Source organism: Magnolia sinica, chromosome 1 (assembly GCF_029962835.1).
Source record: "Magnolia sinica isolate HGM2019 chromosome 1, MsV1, whole genome shotgun sequence".
NCBI lineage: Eukaryota > Viridiplantae > Streptophyta > Magnoliopsida > Magnoliales > Magnoliaceae > Magnolia > Magnolia sinica.
The window spans coordinates 131,547,386-131,567,765 of record NC_080573.1 but is presented as its reverse complement, the minus strand read 5'-3'; the positions used below and the strand labels follow the sequence as shown (position 1 = coordinate 131,567,765).

The 20,380-nt window shown below is 41.1% G+C and overlaps 1 protein-coding gene and 1 long non-coding RNA gene across 13 annotated transcripts; one reads left to right on the top strand and one right to left on the bottom strand.

The window, feature by feature from the left end:
- Positions 1-2,044: 2,044 nt before the first annotated feature.
- LOC131217553 (uncharacterized) lies at positions 2,045-12,698 on the bottom strand. 12 transcript variants are annotated; one of them, XM_058212527.1, is made up of 8 exons: positions 12,067-12,204; positions 11,820-11,969; positions 11,584-11,736; positions 11,373-11,490; positions 10,920-11,202; positions 7,332-7,629; positions 3,837-3,914; positions 2,045-2,731 (listed from the first exon to the last, which is right to left on the bottom strand). In XM_058212527.1, the coding sequence occupies exons 5-8, from the start codon at positions 11,168-11,170 to the stop codon at positions 2,681-2,683; spliced, it is 678 nt and encodes a 225-aa protein (XP_058068510.1). In that variant the 5' UTR covers positions 11,171-11,202; positions 11,373-11,490; positions 11,584-11,736; positions 11,820-11,969; positions 12,067-12,204; the 3' UTR covers positions 2,045-2,680. The 12 variants fall into 12 exon arrangements, 10 of the variants coding, with proteins under 10 accessions (XP_058068510.1, XP_058068518.1, XP_058068507.1 ...); XM_058212535.1 differs by lacking the exons at positions 11,820-11,969; positions 12,067-12,204 and adding an exon at positions 12,458-12,694; XM_058212524.1 differs by lacking the exon at positions 11,820-11,969 and having other exon boundaries at positions 12,012-12,153.
- LOC131217607 (uncharacterized) lies at positions 11,816-12,298 on the top strand. Its single transcript, XR_009157277.1, has 2 exons — positions 11,816-11,958; positions 12,057-12,298. It is a non-coding gene; the product is annotated as an uncharacterized LOC131217607 (long non-coding RNA).
- Positions 12,699-20,380: the final 7,682 nt, after the last annotated feature.

Below are 20,380 nucleotides of genomic sequence, written 5' to 3'. Positions count from 1 at the left end.
GATTTCAATATACATAACAGGTGTATGAAATTTGGAATTAACGGGTACTTTTTTAGTATAGACCCGATGTACTTTTTTTTCATTCCACCCAAAAAAACTTAAATTGCCAAACTAGTCTATTATTCAGATGAAATCATAAAAATGAAAATATCCTTACTTTTTTACTTTACCCAAACAAGTGGAGAAATAGTCTTCGAGCGGCATAAAAAAAAGACACAATATGGACTCGTCTATAGTACTAATTTTTTCAGAATTACCCCAACAGGCGGATAATGCACTCTCAAGAGATCGACATCTGTCTAGGGGCCCTGCTTATGGATCTGACCTTGGGAACACATGCTCAGGAAGAACCTAACACCTCTAAAATATACATGAAGTTTGAAACCGATCTAATGTAAAATCAAGATTGGGTCCATGCAACCATTCATCATAAATGAGCCAAGTCGCCCCACATACACCAAATCAGCCTCCTAAAGTGTAATGGGTTGAAGATCCAAACACTTAATGGACATCCGTTAAAGTTTCAATGTAAACAGGAGTTAAAATCAAGAGAAAATTAATTAACGGTGATCACAGAAGAGGGCCCACTTATCTAATTGTACACAAAGAGGCGTGAAATCGAAGAACTCAATATATTGAAATTGTACACAAATTTTCAGGTCAATCTAATGTACGAATAAAAAGATAAGAGCTGTAACTGGACCTTCGACACAACCCTGCAGTTCGGCCATATGATCCCGACTGGGTCGCACTACCCTATTGGGTTACACGACCTAGTAAACCCTCTTGGGTCACATAACTCAGCTGCCTACACTGCATGACTTTACGACATCGAGGATTTGAATCATCTTGAGCTCATTGTGAAGATAATTTCACAATATTTCAACTGACATCATTTGGATACGTTTGATCCATCAAAATTGAACTCAAATTTCAGTAATAAATCCAATTATATCTTCCTCATTACACAATGGATTTTAGTAAATGTTGGATTTATAAGAAAGATAATTTTATGAGATTTCAAGACATTTTGATACTTGATCAATCAAAAGTAACCCCAAAGTCTCAAGTCATACTGGGTAGCATGACCTTTAATTGCCCAATTCCTTCTCAAATAATCACTCAGGATGGGGGATCATAATCTTCCAATCAAATACTAAAGGATATGAGCAGTTCATATTGGCCATATTATAAATAGTGCCATCTTTAATTTAGGCTATTCATCAAGTCAGTCTCACACCTTTAATTGCCCATGCCTCTCAAAGACGGGCAGCTTCAGGTCAAATAATTCTAACACAAGATTTAAAGAATCCCTAGTAGGCATTAGAATGAAATACCATCATAAGAGTATAATAATACTTCCATAATGACAGGTTGGCATCTAAATTAGTGAGATTTACAATGCCCATCATCCTCCAAATGCCGGAATCATGATAGTAGGAAGTATTAGAATACTCAAAATTTAGATTCCCCAATCCAAACGACCCCTTAGTGAAACTCTAAATAGATTAATTAGAGGAGTTTCCTTTTCACATGCTTGTAAAAGTTTAGGGCGTGATTGGGTATAAGGAATCCTAAGCAAAAAATAAATAAATACAGAAAAAAGAAAACAATGATTATTTTCATAAAACACTGTTGAAAAAGCAATTACATATCATCTTTCAAATACAAAAATATCAAAATATGCATGCTCAACCAAGAGCATTATCAGCCATACGGACAGTAATGCATTGGGTGTAAAAACCACCATGGTTTAGCCCAGATTGCCTGCCTAAAAAGTTCATGCCCATGCCTAGCCTTCAGATCCATATTTGGGCATGATTCCTTACTTGGGTGAAGTTTATAACAATGTATTTTATATATATATATATATATATATATATATATATATATATATATATATATAATGAACAATTTCCATGGACAATTGAGAGAAGATTTTTGGCACATGTGAAAGATCCAGACGGTTCATTAAAGGTGCCGTCGAAGATCACGCCCTGACCCCAAAGCCAAGCAGGTGACAGATGGATTTTTTTTTTTTAAAAAAAAAGGGTTGGCCCACATATTGAGCAAACCAACTTAGCAAACATGTGCAAAATGAATGGAATAAAAATGTTTCATAAGAGATGAAACTCTAAATGTCCCTAACATCTAAAACTGATAAACAATACTGCAACAGTAGTTGCCACTGCCACTCCAACTACGGATGTTTTTTTAATCCGTATCATTTATAATTCATTTCCACTTGTATTTCCAATTGGATAGCCAAGATCGTGAGGACATGGAATTGAACCACCATTTTTCCACAGCACCTTTTCGCCCTCTGTTTGAGGACACGATAGATGATCAGGTGATGTCGCCAATCCTGTAATACAGCCCACATACATGCATGTCGTTCCGAAGCATCTTTTCTCGTCAGCACAATCTTCCCAGGTAAGGGCCATCACCCCATACATGGGATTCGAGATTGTAAACTTCCAAACCATGGGTCCATGCACACGACTATTCATCGCTTTACTCAGGTGGAACGGGTGGCGAAATAACCTCAATTTCCATTCTTTTGCTTTTTCCAGGACTACAAATGAAAGAACTCCTCGCTCCTCTTTTGAACAATCCTACATCCGTAACTTACACCCTTTGGATTTGTTGCGGATAATCTAACCCTCCTCTCCTTTCTAATCTACTCCGAGTCGCTTTCCATACTCCCCATTGCCTTCAACCCCCTAGGTCTCTGCAAAAATACAAAAAATACAGACAAAAGCATGAGCTACACAAGCATCCGCACACGTAATTCTACTTTTACATTATTCTGCCATCTCTGCCTTCCCATCTTTAAAGGAAGTTATTTGATACTCCAGCTGCATCCGATGCTTGCTGCACGGGGGAACTGTACATGTGGCATGCATCAGCTCAATTTATGTTGATAAAACAATCATCACCATCCTATACCACCCACCTGAACTTGGGTGATGGACATTTTCTTCTTAACCATCCATTTGATGGCAACCAATGGACAATGAGGACGATCGACTAGAGTCATTTTCAAGCTATGTCCATCCACCATTATGGGCCAATGATCTGGAGGGTCAAGATTGCAAAGCACATGCACGGTGACTGTAGATTAGCTCATATTCCATTCTCATAGAATGTCAGATTATTCTGGCCCCTTGCCAATAGTCACTGTGCATGCGGGCGGTCAAATCATCCATTTACACTGTCCATTAGGTTTCCTACTGCCCATGGGTTACCATGAAAAATTCAAACCAATTAGTGGAACTGTTCATCCAATCCATGACATGCAGAACTGGGCTGTTTGGATTAAGGGTCCAATAATCAACATGAATGGTCCACTTTCAGTAACTAGGAATTATTTTTATCAATTTGCCAAGAAAAACTACCTGTTAGGGGTTGCTGGATGCCTGTAACTTTTCAAGTTGTAAACAAGTTACACCTGAAAGTGAGTTTCAAGTTCAGGTGTAAGTGAAATCACTTGTTTTTCTCAGGATTTCAAATGCATTGGAAAGCTACGACTGACTGACTGAAATTTTAACTCATAAAAGTGAAATTTCCTGTATAAACAATACAAGTGAGTTACCTGTAAATCCTTTACAACTTATAGAACTTATAGGCATCCAAAAGACCCCATATAGAAAGAGATGCCAATGTTTGGACGGTTAGCATCCTCTGATCAATATGAGTTTCTGATGGTGGCCCACAAAAAGAGGGCCAAACCTAACAAACCATCCAGACATATGGGCACACTAAGAGTGTCAATGCACCCTAGGCATAAATGATCTTTTGCTTTTTAAATTTAGTATCTGAGTTCTTTACTTTACCTTCTTGATGATCTTCTTCTCCCGGACCTCGTACCGGTCTAAGGTCAGGTCGCACAGCCAAGCACCCGGGCTTACCAACTGCAACACCACAAAACCAAATAAATATTTCTTAGTAAAAATTTAAGACACTAAAATTCTATGCATAAACTATAATCCAAAAATCTCAATATCATCAATCAGATGGCCCAAAAAATCACACTGATTTAATATGGGCCCCATTATATTGGTCATAATCCATAATTAGATACAATGCAGACCCCTGATTAGTTGACAATTTTTTGTGGAATTCGAGACTATGGCTTTTTATTCTTAATGTCCAAGCTAGGGTTATGCTTGCATTGAGAATTTTTGGGTATTATCTATTGGTTTTTTGCCGTGCACCTGGACAGATGAAGACTTGATTGACTCAGTTGGACTTGATCTCCAGCTGGGCCAGCTCAACTTGAAAACTTGCTTGAACTTGACTTGTTGATCGATAATTAAATCGAAACTATTTAAAGTGGTCATAAATATGTAAAATAGTTATTTAAGTAGTTTAATCATATACGATAGCCAAAATTAGCAAAAGCAGGCAGTAAGGTTGTTATAGGTGTTTGATTTTTTCAGCCATGGACTGAGTTCAAAATGCACTTACCCTTTCCATTTATTTATTTACCAACAACGTGGTTATAAGTATATCTGTTTCTCTGGTGAAAGTCCTGAGTTGGAGATGCACCTTATCAGCAAACCAGTTGAGTGACTCAGTTCAAGTGACCAGGAGTTTGATTGAGTTGAAAGAGTCAGCTCGTTGAGTAAATGAACCATGGTGACTCAAAACTGAGTCACCCTTTCGAGTGACTTTCCTAGCGACAATAGGATCAGCTTTGGCAATCACAAGAATCTTTACGTTCCAACATATAATGTTACATCTACTGCGTGGCCAAGACCGACTCAAAGGGGTCCAGGAAAGAATATTCAAAACCACAATGAGATTTTTGTCATGTGGCCCACCACGAGAGAGATGTTCAATAGCCTGGGTCAACACGTCATGGGCAGACGGGGCAATTAGCGTGAGCAAGCCTCTCAACATTTTCTACACATCAAACATGGATCAAACGAACTCTTAAACCTACGGAAACAATGGACCAGACTTCCAGTCGCTCTCAAGTGCACGCACCTCGGACAACGAATGGAGAACACGTGTGCAAGATCAGAGCCGCTGGTCATGTGATTCCCTCTGTGAATAGGATGTCTCAAAAATCAGGCCGATGTCATCATCCAGGGGCCCACACGCGTACACATAATCAGGACCATCAGTCAATGACCTGTTATTTTGTACAAGTTTGGTAAGCGTGGGTCAGCCTAATCTTCCACCCATAATGCGGAATTGACCGATGAGTGGCTACCATTTTGCACGTGCGCCTCGTCTTTTTAATTGTGAGGTGTGACTTTCAAGTTTCAAAGCTCGCTCAAAGACTATGGTGGTCAGGAAGAGATCAACCGCAGCCACGGGGCCATTTATCAAAACGCGTACAAGGAACCCAAGGTTGCTAAGTGCATGTATAACAAGATCCCAGCCATCTAAAATTGCAATCCCAGCGCATGCACGTGTGCCAATATGTCACAAGTGTTCAAGATCTGATACTTCCATCTGCTGGGCTCAATCAAGATGCCGCTCATCCATTTGGGAGCCACAGTGCACGGCATAAACAAGCGGCACGTTATCTAGCCGTACAGTTCCTTTGTACACTGTGGTCCACCTGAAGAGCGACCCAACCTGGATTTTATGCGAGAAGATGCAAATGATGTGGCTCGCTTTATGAAAGGTCTGGATATCTCACGTGTGACAAATCAGCAGACCTGCTTGCCTGGGCCCTGCAGGCGTAAGGACAGTCACCAACCAAAGTACAATCATCTAATGAGGCTGATTTTGAAAATAAAAAATAAAAAACAAAAATGGACGCATCCAAGGTGGAGCCAACGACTAGGACGGTCCGGATTGGATAAATATCAGTACGTATTGCGTATGAATGGTCTTCGTCTTCATGCGAATCAAGAAAAAACAAACCCCTACAGTTTCATCTATTCTTTTGACCACTGAAAGCCACGGAGACGCCTTCTTTTCATCCGTGCTTGCCCCCCTTTCACGACAGGAAAACCAAGACACCTGGTTCCACCCGCACGGTACTTATTTTTTTATTTTTCACACGCACACGCACCCACACACTCACGCCGTAGTGGGCTTTCACCACAATGGATACTCGAATCCGTGACCGGGTGTTGAAACTCCCGAGAGTCTACCACCTACCACCTGAGCAAGAGCAAGGATCCACATGCACGGTACCTGTCGAGTTAATTTTTGGTAGAAAAAACTCGCGTGCATAAAATCCAAGCCGTCCATCACGTGCATCTCGTGTTAGGTCAAGGTAAAAAAAATCAAGATGATTCAGCAATCAGGTAAGCCACTCCAAATATTTTATACCTAAAACCTCCAAATTCACGTGGTCTGGGCCTTCTGATTTTTAGAACACTATGATTAACAAAACTAATGTTGGAGGTTTCATCCCAACTATTTCCTCTGTTGTGGCTTCCATCTGTTTTAGATTATCAAGATTTTCGAGTCCATTCTTAAAATGAGGCAGCGTACCTGATGGACGGGGCGGATCTAATGAAAGTTTCAACCACATAACCGTCGGTTGGCGAGAGTAACCCTTACCCTGGTAGGAGGCAGGCGCGGATTAGCTACTGACAGGTTGAGAGCGAGACTCGCGACTGAAGTGACATCACCAAGATCTCAAGAGCCCCACCATCATGTGTTGTATCCACACCATCCATCCATGTGGAGGCATCAGCCAAAGAATGAATCAGATCGAAAGCTAGAGTGGACCCACCACAGAAAACAATGGTGATTGAACGTCTACCATTAAAAACTTCTAATAGCCACAGAAGTTTTCGATCAAGCTGACATCTATGTTTTCCATTTATTCATGTCTGCGTGGATCTCAAATAAACATCGTAGCGAAGAAGGTTTCAACAGTGGGCATCACTATCTCCACTGTTTTCTGTGGTGTGGTCCACTCGAGCTTTGGATCTAGCTGATTCTTTAGCTCGTACACTAAAATAATCTCTCCAAATGGATAGACGGGGTGGATAAAACACATACATCATGGTGGGGCTCACAGAACTTGTTGACGTCACTTCAGCAGCGAGCGTCGTCACTCAACCGGTCAGTAGCACCTAGCGTAGCTTACCCCAAGAAACCCGACTCAGCACGTAAAACCATCGCAGAAGGGATGGCAGTTTTGTAGTATTCTGAGAATCCAATGGCAATTTAATAATCCCACCCAACCCGTAAATATAATTAAAAAAAATAAAAAAAAACAGATGGAAAACGGTTGCTTTCTTTCTAATTCCGATTTTCCGGTAGATAGATAACTTCGGAAAATATAATAATAATAATAATAATAACAACAACGGATAGAGAGAGAGAGGTATTACTGGGAGGGGCCCACTTACATTGAGGGTCCTCTGGATGAACTTGGCTCGCTTTTTGGGCCGTTGAGGGAGCCTAGATCCCTTGAAGACCATGAAATCCTCCTCTTTCTCTTTGTTCGTCAGCGCTATCGTGACTTTCGGCCACACCGGCGCGTCGCTCCCGGACGATGACCCGCCTCCCTTCTTATCCTGCACCGTCTCCGACGACACCGACGCCCCGTTCCCCTTCCCCGCCTCACCTCCTCTCTCCTCCGGAGAAGACGTATGGACGCCGTTGATCTGCCCTTTCATGGCCCCACAACCCGATCCATCCGAATTCCTTACATAAAAAAACAAAAGGTAAAAACAAAATCAGAGAAAAGCAAGGTAGGAAATAGAAAAAGGAAAAAGGTTAAACAGCTCATCTTTCATTCGAATCGGTGTATTAGCTGACGAGTAACGATAGAAAAGAGGAACCGTGTAAATTTACGAAAATGCCCTTCCTATTAACTATTGAATCGCGCTTGCTCTCTTCCTAATCCGAAGGAGAGGTGTGTTTCGCTTCGCCCGCACCTGTTTTTTTTTTTCCTTCTTTTTTATATAAAATAAAATTGAATATTTGAGGAAGAATGGCAGATCTCAATCCTGAACTGACGTGGGCAATAGAGAAACCAGGCGCATTACCAGTAGACGAGGCGATTTGAGCCGTCCGATCTAATTTGTTTTTCCGGGTTCACGATCTAATTTGTTTTTCTCTATCCATCTATCAACGTCTAGCATCGCACCTGACAAATCAGGTGCACGTTAGCACGATATGTCGTGGTGAATCCCATTTTAGATCCGTTCCCCTCCACGAATAAGCATGTGGAGCCTACCATTTATTAATTACACCACGTGGACGCTTTCTTATAAAGTTGATCGCACTCGGAGCCACTACATGACACTGGTTCTCCTTCTCTTAGTTTCACCAAGTGGAGCCGTGTTGGGCTGTCCAACCCGTTGATCTGCACGGAGGTCTCCTACATCGAATGATCTCAGCCGTCCATTTTTTTACGTTTTTGTAGACCACTACTTTTATTTCATTTTTAACCAGTGCGGGCGGATCTAGTCACGGTGGGGTTCATCAAATCAACAGTCCCGATAACGCATCAATGGTTTCACTAGTAGAAGCATATGATCCAACAATATGGCATGAGATCATGAAAAGCGCCCATGAAAGGCCAACGGTCTGTAAAATGGGGCCAATGATTTCGAGATCCAAACAGTTGATCTGATGGACCATGAAGTCGATGCCCAAATATCTCCTAGATCCGGCAATCCTAACCTAGTATTGATACAGTGGACCGTAAAACAGCGCGGAAGGACGTTCGTTCCCAACAAGCGATCAAAACCATTCAATAATTGACTTTCAAATTAATGTCCAATTTCTACCGTAAAACGTTCATCAGTTGTAAGGAAATTCCGAAACGTGAGGCAAACTTGGTAAGACAACAGATGGACGGTTCAGATTAGCAGCGTATAGTCTCGGACGCAGGGAAGTATTTACAATGAACCATGACCGGTTCATTGACCACATGGACATTTCAATATTGTACAAGGTCGCTGGCTGCTAGAACCCGAAGGGTCGACGGACAGCGCCGCCTCCGCAGCGGGGTCGAACCAAATTGGGAGACGGTGCAACAAGAAGCTATGTGGGGGCCACCGGGATGTTTATGTGACAACCAATTGTTAGTGTGCAACGCGCTGCAGAAAGTTTCCACGCATTACTTTTCCCAATGGTGCATCTGCAAATATGCGGTGATCGGAACCGTTCTTCCTGGTGGGGCATCACGCGATGGACCATGGCCCCAGAATCAAGGGGCGTGAATTGCCGGGACCATCGGTTAAGTGATCTGCCAAAGGAACAGTTGGAGGAACACACTGGACCAATGAAACTCACAGCTGGTGGATGGTCATATTTGTCCTGTCAATGCCATTTTTGGCTGATGGGCCGTCCACATCGGAGGGCCCATCTTGTATATCCATGGCATCCATCAGATTTGTCAACTCATTTCAGGTTATGGCCCAAAAAATAAAGCAGATTCAATTCTCAAGTGGACCACCACCGGAAACAGTGGTGATTGGGGCTCACCGTAATATTTATCTGCCATCCAAACTGTTGATAAGGTCACACGGATCTGGATGAAGCGAAAACACAAATATCACTTTATTCAAAACTCGTGTGGCCCCAATAAGTTTTTAATGGTAGGCATTCAATCCCTACAGCGTGGTCCACTTGAGATTTGGATCTGCTTCATTTTATAGGAAAATGCCCCATACTGAACTGAAAAAACTAATGGACGGCGGGGATATACAATACATACGTCAAAGTGGGCCCAACAGTCAAGAGCAACACCCACTAACCTATTACCCGGGTTACACCCAATCCGCTCCCACCAACGGCTAAAATCACCACGCTTGCCACGTGCAGTTTACGAGGTAACTGTACTGAATAATCATGCTTCGCGCGCTGCATGCCTGCGGTCCTCTGTCCTCCCCAATTTCGTTTCGGGATAAAAGAACATGGAAAAAGTCAAAAATGGCAGGAATCTTAATGATAAGCACACCAAAATAGTAGAGCATACGCATACGATGATACAACTTGGTAATTTCCCCTTGTTTATATATAAGCAGGATGAGTGGTTTTGTTCACCATCGATTTTAAAAGGTTGGTGACTCATCCACAATACGTCGATCCAAACCGTCCAAGTCTCTGGGCCCACAGCTGATGTAACTTCTTAAAATGATGCGTGACTCATCCAACCTACACGAATACAAACTCTTCAAAACTCTGGACCTGTTGATGGTCCATTAGCCCAATTCAGGACGGTTCAACGGAGAAGTCCCAACCCAAATTCTACCGAAAGTGGGATGCTAATGGCTATTCGATCAACCAGAGAACTTTCATTAGCCCTGCCACGGCATTGGTCTGCCAGGCTGGCCCCACCAGCTTTCAAAAGGCTGTCGGGACGGGTATTCGATCAATCAGAGAACTTTCATTAGCCCTGAGGGTATACGATGTTGCTACCCTGGATTAACCGAATCCGCTCCCTAATCAACAAGGGATACCCAGATCGGAGAGTCTGGTTTTTTTTCACATGTGTGGAAAGTGCAAGGTGGATACTAACCAAATTCACTATTTTACTTATCGAATGAACGGTTTAGATCTAATACACCAGTTGGGCAGGCCATGCGATGGAAGCATGATACCTCCCATCCCCTCTTGACTCTTGAGGTACTGGATTCGATCCCAATGAATTACACAGTACTCCAGCAGAGAATGGCGGATCATAGACACGCACCCACCAATGTAGCACGCGCATATCAATCGAGACCTTTCAAAATCATGAACCTGTCTTAGCTAGGACATTACCCGAAAATCACAGCAGATCTGAACGGTGCGATATGTTTCTTCGAACAACCCATGCGATGAAGAAAAGATCGGACACCTAGAACAAAATCCGATCACTGTAATTCTGGGATCTGTCCAACCAACAACAGCACCCATGATCTGGATGGTCAGAACTGAATGCATGTGTATGGTCCACCAAACCCCCTATAATACAACTTAAAAAAGCAAAAGTATAGTACCTGAGGACGCGATGATGAGGTAAAGGGCGTGGAGGGAGGGGATTTGTGTTGGGTACGTTGTCGGGTCGGACGACTCGTCGGTCGACTCGGACCGTTGTCTTCTCTGTGGCTTCGTCTTTCACCTGGATTTTAACGCATCGCAACCGCTTTCGATTTCCCCACTGCAACAGAAGGTCGGGCTCCAGGTGCGTTCTACACCCCACGCCTCGCTGCTGCGGCTGCTGATGGTTCCTCACCTCTCCCCTTTCCATCCCAACTTCTCCTTCCTTTTTTTTAAATAAGCCTGCCCAACCAACCCTTAACCATGGTTAGCTATTTCCCAACCCTAGTTAAAGAAAACACCTTTCAATTTCATGAAGAAGAAGAAGAAAATCGAAGTAGAAAATCAAAATTGAGGAAATACGGAAAAGGAGGAGAAGAAGAATACAGAGAGAGAAGGTGAATGAAAGAAACCTGAAAACGAGATTCTCTCTCAGCAAGACGAATATCTAAAAATGAAGACGGCCGAATTAGACCTCCAGCTCCTTGGGAATCTGACGCTTCCGACCAGAAATCGGAAAGGTCTGGCTCTCTGCCAGAAGAGAGAAAGAGAATGAGAGAAGAGAAGAAGAAGATGCTGACGACAATGATTCCGACATGAATGGAGACGGTGATTTCTACAAACCTGAAAACGAGATTCCGGACGGCGAGAGAAATTTTTAATAACACGTTTCCGAAAATTCTATCTTTAGCTGCTCTGCTTTCTCTACAGGTTGCTCAAATCTGACAGACCCGCGAGAAATCTACGACCTGGAGAAAATGCGTTTTCTTTGGCGCTCTGCAACAGCAGGAATGAAAATGAGAGAGAAACAGAGAGAGAACTCTGAATCTGAAATCCCTTAATTACCGTAAAATTCTAACTTTGATGAGGAGATATCTAATGTTTATTATGGCTCTCGAAAGATGGAAAGATAGAAGATTTGGATCAAAGCTCTGAAAATCTTTCAGATTTTCGCATTCTCCAAAAATGCAATAACGGAACAGAAAAACGCCTCTATCGGTCTTTCAGAACTGCAAAAGAAAATGAAATAAAAATAAAAATCAGAAGTCGACCTGAAATGCAAATCTCTTTTTTTCTTTTCCGATCAATTAGATGAGGATTCCAGACCATGTGTACTCAGATTCGCCATTTCGCTCATCGAAAAGCCTAAAATTCCGCAAATCGAAGGAAAGAATAGTCTTTCCAGTGCGCGGGCTCTGTAAAACCGAGATCAAGAACAGATATTTCCGATTCCGATATTTCAATGCCAGAGCTTCGATTTCTATGACGAGATTTCTCTGTTTCAGCAGCGAAAGACTGGAATTTGTCCAAAAATCCACAAATATCTCAGCAAAACTCTGCAAAACGAGAAGTCAATAACGGAAATTCGAAAATCAGAGAAAAATCATAGAAATCAACGAAAATCGAAGAAATTTGCCAAATGCAAGCATCCAATGCTTGGATTTTCTTTTCTTTAAAAAAAATAAATAATAAAATCTGCTTCTCCATTCTGCAATACCTAAGAAATCTCCAAAAACCAGCAAAACGAATCTCAAAAACAAAGAGCCAGTTTCCTCTCCGCTGTCGATTCTTTCAAAAACTCTCGAAAAATTGTAAATTTTCGTCAAATGCGAGGCTTCTGATCTTCAAGAACAGAGGAACTTCTTTATTCAAAGAGAGAGAGAGAGAGCTTGGATCCACGATATGCCCTCTCTCTTTCTTTCAAAACCGATTATATACCCTCCATTTCCGTTCCGCTTCACTCCCCCTCTTTCCGTTTACCTAATCCGTCTCATCTCTCGTTTTCTGAACTCCAATGTCCGTTGATTCTAAGATTAACGGTCTAGATTTCTCTTGTTTAACCACGTCACGTACGATCACGAAAACCGCTAGCGGATTGCCTGTGACCCGCCCGGAGCTGTATGGGGCCCATAGAAATGTCTGTGACAAATACACTCCGTCCATCTATTTTGAAAGACCACAGTCGTACAGGATTCTAAAAATCAGAAATATCCAAAAACTCATGTGGGCCATACCATACGAAACAGTGGGGATTGAAAACCTAGCAATGACAGAAGATTGGATCAGAATAATATTTGTTCCTAAAGTTTATCCGAGTAGTAATAATTTTATGAACGGTTTGGATGGCATGTAAACATCATCATCAGCTCCAGTAAGGTTTCAACGGTGGACATTATTATTCCCACTCTTTTGTTGGTGTGACCCAACTTAGGTTTGTATGTTCCTTATTTTTAGAATCATGTCCCATGGTAGTCTTTCAAAACAGATGGACAGAATGGATCTTTCACGGATATCTCTGTGGACCCCACACAGCCCTGGCACATAGATATCTCTGTGCCCGGGGTCACAGGCAATCCGCTTCCGTTGCGACAGAGACTCTAGCGTCCTCATGTTACGGTCTCTCTCAGCTAGGAGGCTCACGTTAGCAGTTGACGTCGTTAACGTTCCGTTTAGCGAATTTATCGTTCTTTTATTTCCTTCCCGTAACTGGATAGACTGTAGCAACTTAACTAGGGTTAGTTTTGAACCAACTGTTAGGTGCGTGGCTTTTTTTTGTGTGGAAGAAGTAGAGCGATTCGCGCGACGAAAGAGCTGACACACTGTACTCTCCTCATTGAATGATCTTGACCGTTCATCATGTAGAGAACACCTTAAAAGTCAAGTGATCTGGTGCGCTAATGTGTAAGACATAAATGAAAGAGGAAGGTTTACGGACGGTCTAAGTTCAAAACATGTGCGGTTCTCTTCATGACAGGACCTTCTTGATTCTTCGGTCGAGCCATAATTGCCGTGGGTCCCTCCTGACAAGTAGAATGGTTCCATTGCACGCTTCCAATTTCTACACGTGTGCTAAGAGTCGACTCTCGAATCCTTCCCTGCGCGTGTCGCCTGTTTCCCATTCGTCGTAGGAGGTTTCGGATTGAGTTTCTTCCCAGCGTACGCGTGTTTGGTCAATTGCGATTCACCCTGTGCTTCTGGCGATACGTGTCGTAATTGGAAATATTAGCAACTTTGAGCCGTGAGATCCTACAAATCGCGGCCACAGTTTAATGATCACATGGGCCCACTGTAGATGTACCATGCTCTATTTCTTAATTGGTCAACCGTAATCCTTCTATTGGTAAGTCGCCAAAATACTGTACAGAACAAACGATCAACGGCTACCATTCAATGGAAAAGGAGAACAAAATTATTGGATGGCTGAGATCATCCCTTGGCAGATGCGATACGGTACATTCCATCGTGGTCATCAATAGTAGGGTGCACAAGATGCCACACCTCGATGCAACTACTGCACTTGAACAAAATGGGACCGGATCCAGTGCCTCTGATGAGTAGTAGGTACGTCTCATGTAAATTGCTGCGCACGTGGCATACGTGAATTATATCGAGACCGTTCATTTGATAGGCCAAATAGATAATGGACCATAGTCCAAATATATATTGTTTAGGCAATCTGACCCGTTATTAAAAAGACAAAATCATCAATTTCTCACATTCTATGAGAAAAGGTCCATTTATTATATGGTTAGGATAATATTTTATTAGTGTTCGGTGAATGCCGAGACACCGGATGCATGGTTTGGATCATCACACGTGCTCATGTATGGTACACGATTTGGAGGCACGAGGCACTGGATCAGCCACCCAATACCACATGATGAGTGGTTGGGATTTCATTGAATTGTTTCAACGGACCAGAGAGTTTCTCCGTGTTTCTAAATTTCGTTTTTATGTTCCGGAACTTACAAGAGGGCCCCTTGGATGGGCTGTCAAAGGGCCTGGTTTGGTTGGGATCATGAAGTACCCGTAAATTGGGTCGGTGTGGCAGCTCTGGTCAATAAGAGCATTTGTGTGATTGGGCCTGTAACAGATGTATTAATTACATATCATTCATATTCAAGTGTCCCTCTTTATCACATGCGTGGTTGTATAAATGGATTCTCTGACATGCATAAGCAAAGCTTATTAATTTCATTACTAAATACTATCGGAGTAGCACGGGCCCACATAGAGGTGTGAAGTGTGGCTGCGTGCTACTCTTCCACGAAAGGAGTGGAGGAGTGACTAAAATCCAAGCAGTTAGTTTATAAGCTGGTAAATTTTTAAACCATAGGCATCTTTATTTATCGTGAAAATCCCATTTAATGTATAGTAAAAGATTCAAGGGCTAATACAATATATTAAGGACTATTATACATGAATTAGATCAAGAGGTTAAGGGTCTGTTTGGGCAATGGGATTAGAAGGGATTAGGCGGAATGGGATTCAAAAAATATAATTATTACCCATCGCAGGGATTGTCCCCTGTTGCCATGGGATAAGATTAATGCCCTCCTTTGGTTGATAATTAGGTGATACATTGAATGGATATACCTACCATCATTAGAATTTATTAAGAATAACACACGTGTTATATCTAAACTCTTCTACCAAAGGAGCGGAGGAGCGACTAAAATCAAGCAGTTGGTTTATAAGCTGGTAATTTTTTAAACCATAGATATCTTTATTTATCGTGAAAATCTCATTTAATGTATAGTAAAAGATTTAAGAGCTAATACAATATATTAGGGGTTATTATACATGAATTGGATCAGGAGATTAAGAGAGCAGGAAAAACAAAAGAGATGAGGAAAAAGAGTGTATCTATGTGCAAATATGTGTAGCACGTGCGGAGAAAGAGATGGGCACATAAAATGGTTTAAACAATGAACAATTACTTTTTACCTTTTATAGTGTTGTGGTCTACTCAAGTTTTGAATGTACCTTGTTATTATTATTTTTACACGGATTAATTAATATACAAATGGAAACCATGCAACTTATCTTCTTATCAATATGTGTTGATGTTAATTATATCCATAGAAGTGAATAGTTCGAAGCAAGCAAAGGCATGAATATTTTTAGATGATAAATATGTACCCGGTTTTACCAAAGCACATATTATTTTTCTATTAAAAGTACAAAAATTTTCATACCTATCATGCCCAATTAGAGGGGTATAATTGTAGAGTTGGGAGTCAAGTCGAGTCGGACTGGATTGGGTCTAACTTGACTCGGTTCAAAATTTCCATGGCTTGACCCAAACTTAATCCAATCGGGGCTGAGTCCGGGTCATTTGACTCGATCAAATCTGGTGCATTGTTGGCCTGATCCGATCCGAGTCTGACTGGGTCTGTCGGATCGGATTGGGTACGGTTTGGATTGATAATAGATGTTTTTTTTAATTTAAAAAAAAAAAAATCGGACCTGCGCAATCTCCTTGAATCCTTTTGAAAAGAACCGATCCCAAACTGCAGACCTGTGTATTTTTCCTGCTAATGAAACATTCCCCAAGAGCTACAGACCAAACCGAGCTACATCGAGCTCCAAAGGCTGAGATTTGAAAGTGGCTGCAACAACATCGATGTCATCCGATTCAACGAACGAAATCTGGTTCAAGATCTCTCCAGCACAGAGGTTCCATAGGATTTTAAGAGGAAGAGATATTGGATATAGGGAATGAGAGAAGAAAGAGAGGATGGGTCGGGCCGAATGGAGATGGGTGGGGCGCTCGTTCAAGTAGAAAAAGAGAAAGAAAAGTTTAAGGATTTAGGGTTCAGGTAATGGTAGCTGCTACCGGGTAGGTAAAATGTAAAATAATTATTTTAAAAAAACTACTTATATAGACCCAACCGAATTGGATCGGATCGGTCCGAATTGACCACTGATCTGAACTCGATCCAATGTACGGTCGGATCTGACTAGGCCAACTTGATCTGACCCGATCCTGGCCTTCGGTTTGGATTGGATCGGGTTAGATCCGTCGAAATGATCCGGTTTCTACCCAGCTCTATATAATTGGCTAAACATTATTTGCATTATGCATAGAAGAGATTACATTACTAATAAAGTGACCTAACCCGATGTGATCATTATTGGGGGACTACAAAAGCACACTAAGATGAATCAAGTAATCCAATTACACCAATCAAATGCAATGCAAACACACCGGTTTTAACGTGAAAAAATCATTTCATGAAAAAAACTTCGGCACAAAGCGACAGATAATTACTATAAAAACAAAAATTACAAGAGTTTAGAGAATACTTGATTCAAACAAACCTCGAATCACCCCAAGCTACACCCTTAAAACCCTAGGAACGAATTAGAAAAGCTCTAAGAAACACCACAATCCCAATTACACACCTATATATAACCTTAGGAAGAATTACAGTCGAAATCGAAAACAAATACTGCAGATATGCAAAACTGCACAACTCTGCGCAATCCATTCGATGTCACTTCGATGGGACTTTAATGGCATTGACAGATCATTGATGACAACGAACTAACATCAAAACAATCCAGGGACAAAACATGAAAATTTGGATTTTCTCGATTGTAATTCGATAGATCTCGATGGCATCGAACTTAAGTTTCAATGACATCGAACTAACCTTCAATAGTATTGAACAAGTACCTAAATAATCCAACAACCAATTGGAAAATTTTTGAATTTCTTCGATGGGATCAAGTAGTTATTCGATGGCATCGACTAGTCTGTCAATGGCATGCCATCGACAGACCCTGTTGCTGAATTGATTTAAGACATCCAACAATGATCATAATCAAGTCCAAGATGGTGGACCTGACCCAAACTCAATCAAATCAAAGTTTTAATTGAGTCCAAATTGCGAGACACATACCAAAGTTTATTTCTGATTTGGTTCGAAAAAATTGACCGAAGTACATTAAAATTGGATTGGGTCGGAATCCGTGACAACCATATGCTTGGACGTACAAGTATGACCTCGAGATGTTAATGACTATAAGATTATACTTGGTGATATAATTGTTGGGGATTATTATTATTATGTTTGGATAATAGCTTAGAGCATGTGATCATGATTCTCAGGATTTATAATATTAGGGTTTTGTTGAATTATAAGTTAGAAATCACATGTATTAGTTTCCATGTTGATCCTATTATAAAATGATTTATTTAATCGTGATGTAAGCCATTCATCTTATGGCTCCTACTTTAACTGGTCATCTGTCTGAAACAATGGATAATCTACAATGGTCGGGGAAGTGGGTAGTCCATATTATTTTAGACATTCTAATCATTAACCTAAACCATCCATCATCCAACCTCACCATTGAATACTATCCCTATTAAAAAGTAATTGTCAAATAATCTTATTTGTATCAAAATCTCGTAGAACCAAATCAACAGCGTAGAATAAGCCACGTGGCATACATGATATCCTTTGAGCATGTTCGGGAAATATAGGAGATCGATCATATCTTTGATAAGTCTTGGCATTAAGGCAATATCTGGATGAGTATGAGTAATCGTTAAAGTCACGTCAGCGCTAAAGCACGCTCTAAGTATTCAACAAAAGTAAAATACGATCGAGAAAAGGTAATCGTTCTTTTCCAACTAATTACATGCGAAGGTGCCACGTAGAAAAGTGGTTATTCTTGCACTCAATCAAGGAAGGCTATAAATAGCATAGGCAAATTCGAAGAGAAGGATCCCAAAATCACTTAATCAATCAAACCAACGCAATGTTGTTTCTCTTAGTTTAGTTTTCTTTCTTTACCACTTATCAACTGTGAGATGTTTATTCAAGAAGAACAATTCAATCAATCCATACGCATATGCCGGACTGGTTTTAGTAGTAACTAGTAGTTGTAATTTCCTTCCATCTGTGTCTGTATGTTGGATCTGAAGGAAGACCTGAGTCTTACGAATTGACTACCTACTCTCATACGCTAGGTTGACCATAGTTATAATTATTGTCATTATCTCAACCTCACTCATCGGCATGCTGCTCTATAAAATACCTTACTGCTCTTAGTTAGGTCGGTGATCTTGTTATAGTGGTTAGTATCGCTCATTTCCATAAATCCATCTTCCATCGATTTTTCATTCATTCAACCCATACAATTGATGCACATTCAAAAGCCCTTGCTTTCCAAAGCAATAAAAAACTCATTAAAGGAAGAGCTCCAACCTCCGTAAGTCGACTGATAGTGCACTTAACAGTTGGTTGAATAGACAATCGATTGAGCCACGATCAAGCATCACTCTATCTCAACACCAGGGGTTAATGGCTACGGTTTGAATCGGACCCAATCAATTTTAGCACGCCCGCAGACCTCACACGTGTCCTATGTGCCTGAATTCGAGATCAATAGATCCTAACTAACAATTCAATGGTTAGGAAAATGAATGTTTTGTATTGATATACCATGAATAATTAATAAGTGACTATGATCATCCATCATGTGGTTCCACCCTTGATTGCCCATCACACACACACACACAAAAACTTTAGCCAGGATAAACCAAACTATCAATTCAATGGTTAAGGATATGTATAGTCTAAGTTGATTGTACTGGAGATGATTCAATCTTTGATTTTAACCTTCAATCATCTGGGTCCCACTTTGATTGCCCATTCCTCTGAAAATTTGCCTATAGAAGATGATCCTAAATATCAATTCAATGCCCAGAGAAATGGACAGTCCATATTGATTATAATACTACAAGCAATCAGATCACTAGTCTAAACTGGACCATCCTCTTCTAAGTTGAACCTTGTCTCATACCATTACTTCATTTAGACTAATTAATGAAAAGAGAAATGGACGGTTCATATTGATCACACCATAACTAGTCCCTCATTTATCTGGACCATCCATCACGTGGGTCACCCAGCTCTCTCTTTGAAAGGTGATCATAGCCGTTTAATCAATAGCGAAGAGAAACAGACGGTCCATATTGTTCACACTACAAAAGGTCCGCTTATTGGTATAGACAATACCTTACACGGGTCCACCTTTGATTGCCCATCCCTCTCAAAAAAACCACTTTTTTTCCAATCATCCCATCTCTTTTGAGGTATTGTGATTCCTTAATTTTGGGCCATGAGTTTTAAATATTCGAGCATTCAAATGCCAAACAGCCCAAAGCCATGCCCCAAGTTGATATTGAGATTCCGGAAAATTGGAATGGTGACTGTCCAAACAGGTCACATGTGACCAGCATCTTTTGCATAATATAAGTACAACTTTGACTTTTGCAATGATGGCCCATAAAGAATGGATTAAACCCAACCGTTGATCAAGTCCGATTAGTTCAACCGTCCATAATTTCCTACACAACTAGGAACGCTCTAACTCCTGCTCTAGCTCTAGGAGAGCACCTCTCCCTATAGTGATTGACTAACCAAAATTCTGCTCTCTTTTTTTTGTTTCTTTTTCTTTTTCTTTTTGGGTAGACCGTCCATAAGATTCATCATTCCAGAATAAGAAGCCTACTAGCAAAATCAGATTGCGTCCAGAGTTACTCAGTACGCTGCTATCGTACCGAGTAAACTCTGTTGGGCCCACCATGAATGTATGTGATTTATCTGCACCGTCCATTCAT

What these genes read in the sequence shown, in the direction of transcription:
- LOC131217553 (XM_058212492.1), bottom strand. Translation starts at nt 12,069, where the DNA reads ATGGTCTGGAATCCTCATCTAATTGATCGGAAAAGAAAAAAAGAGATT. An exon ending in AAAAGAGATTTGCATTTCAG is followed by an intron (nt 11,203 to 12,011) that starts GTCGACTTCTGA and finishes TTGGTTGGGCAG; the next exon opens with GCTTATTTAAAAAAAAGGAA. An exon ending in CCTCATCATCGCGTCCTCAG is followed by an intron (nt 7,630 to 10,919) that starts GTACTATACTTT and finishes TTTTTATGTAAG; the next exon opens with GAATTCGGATGGATCGGGTT.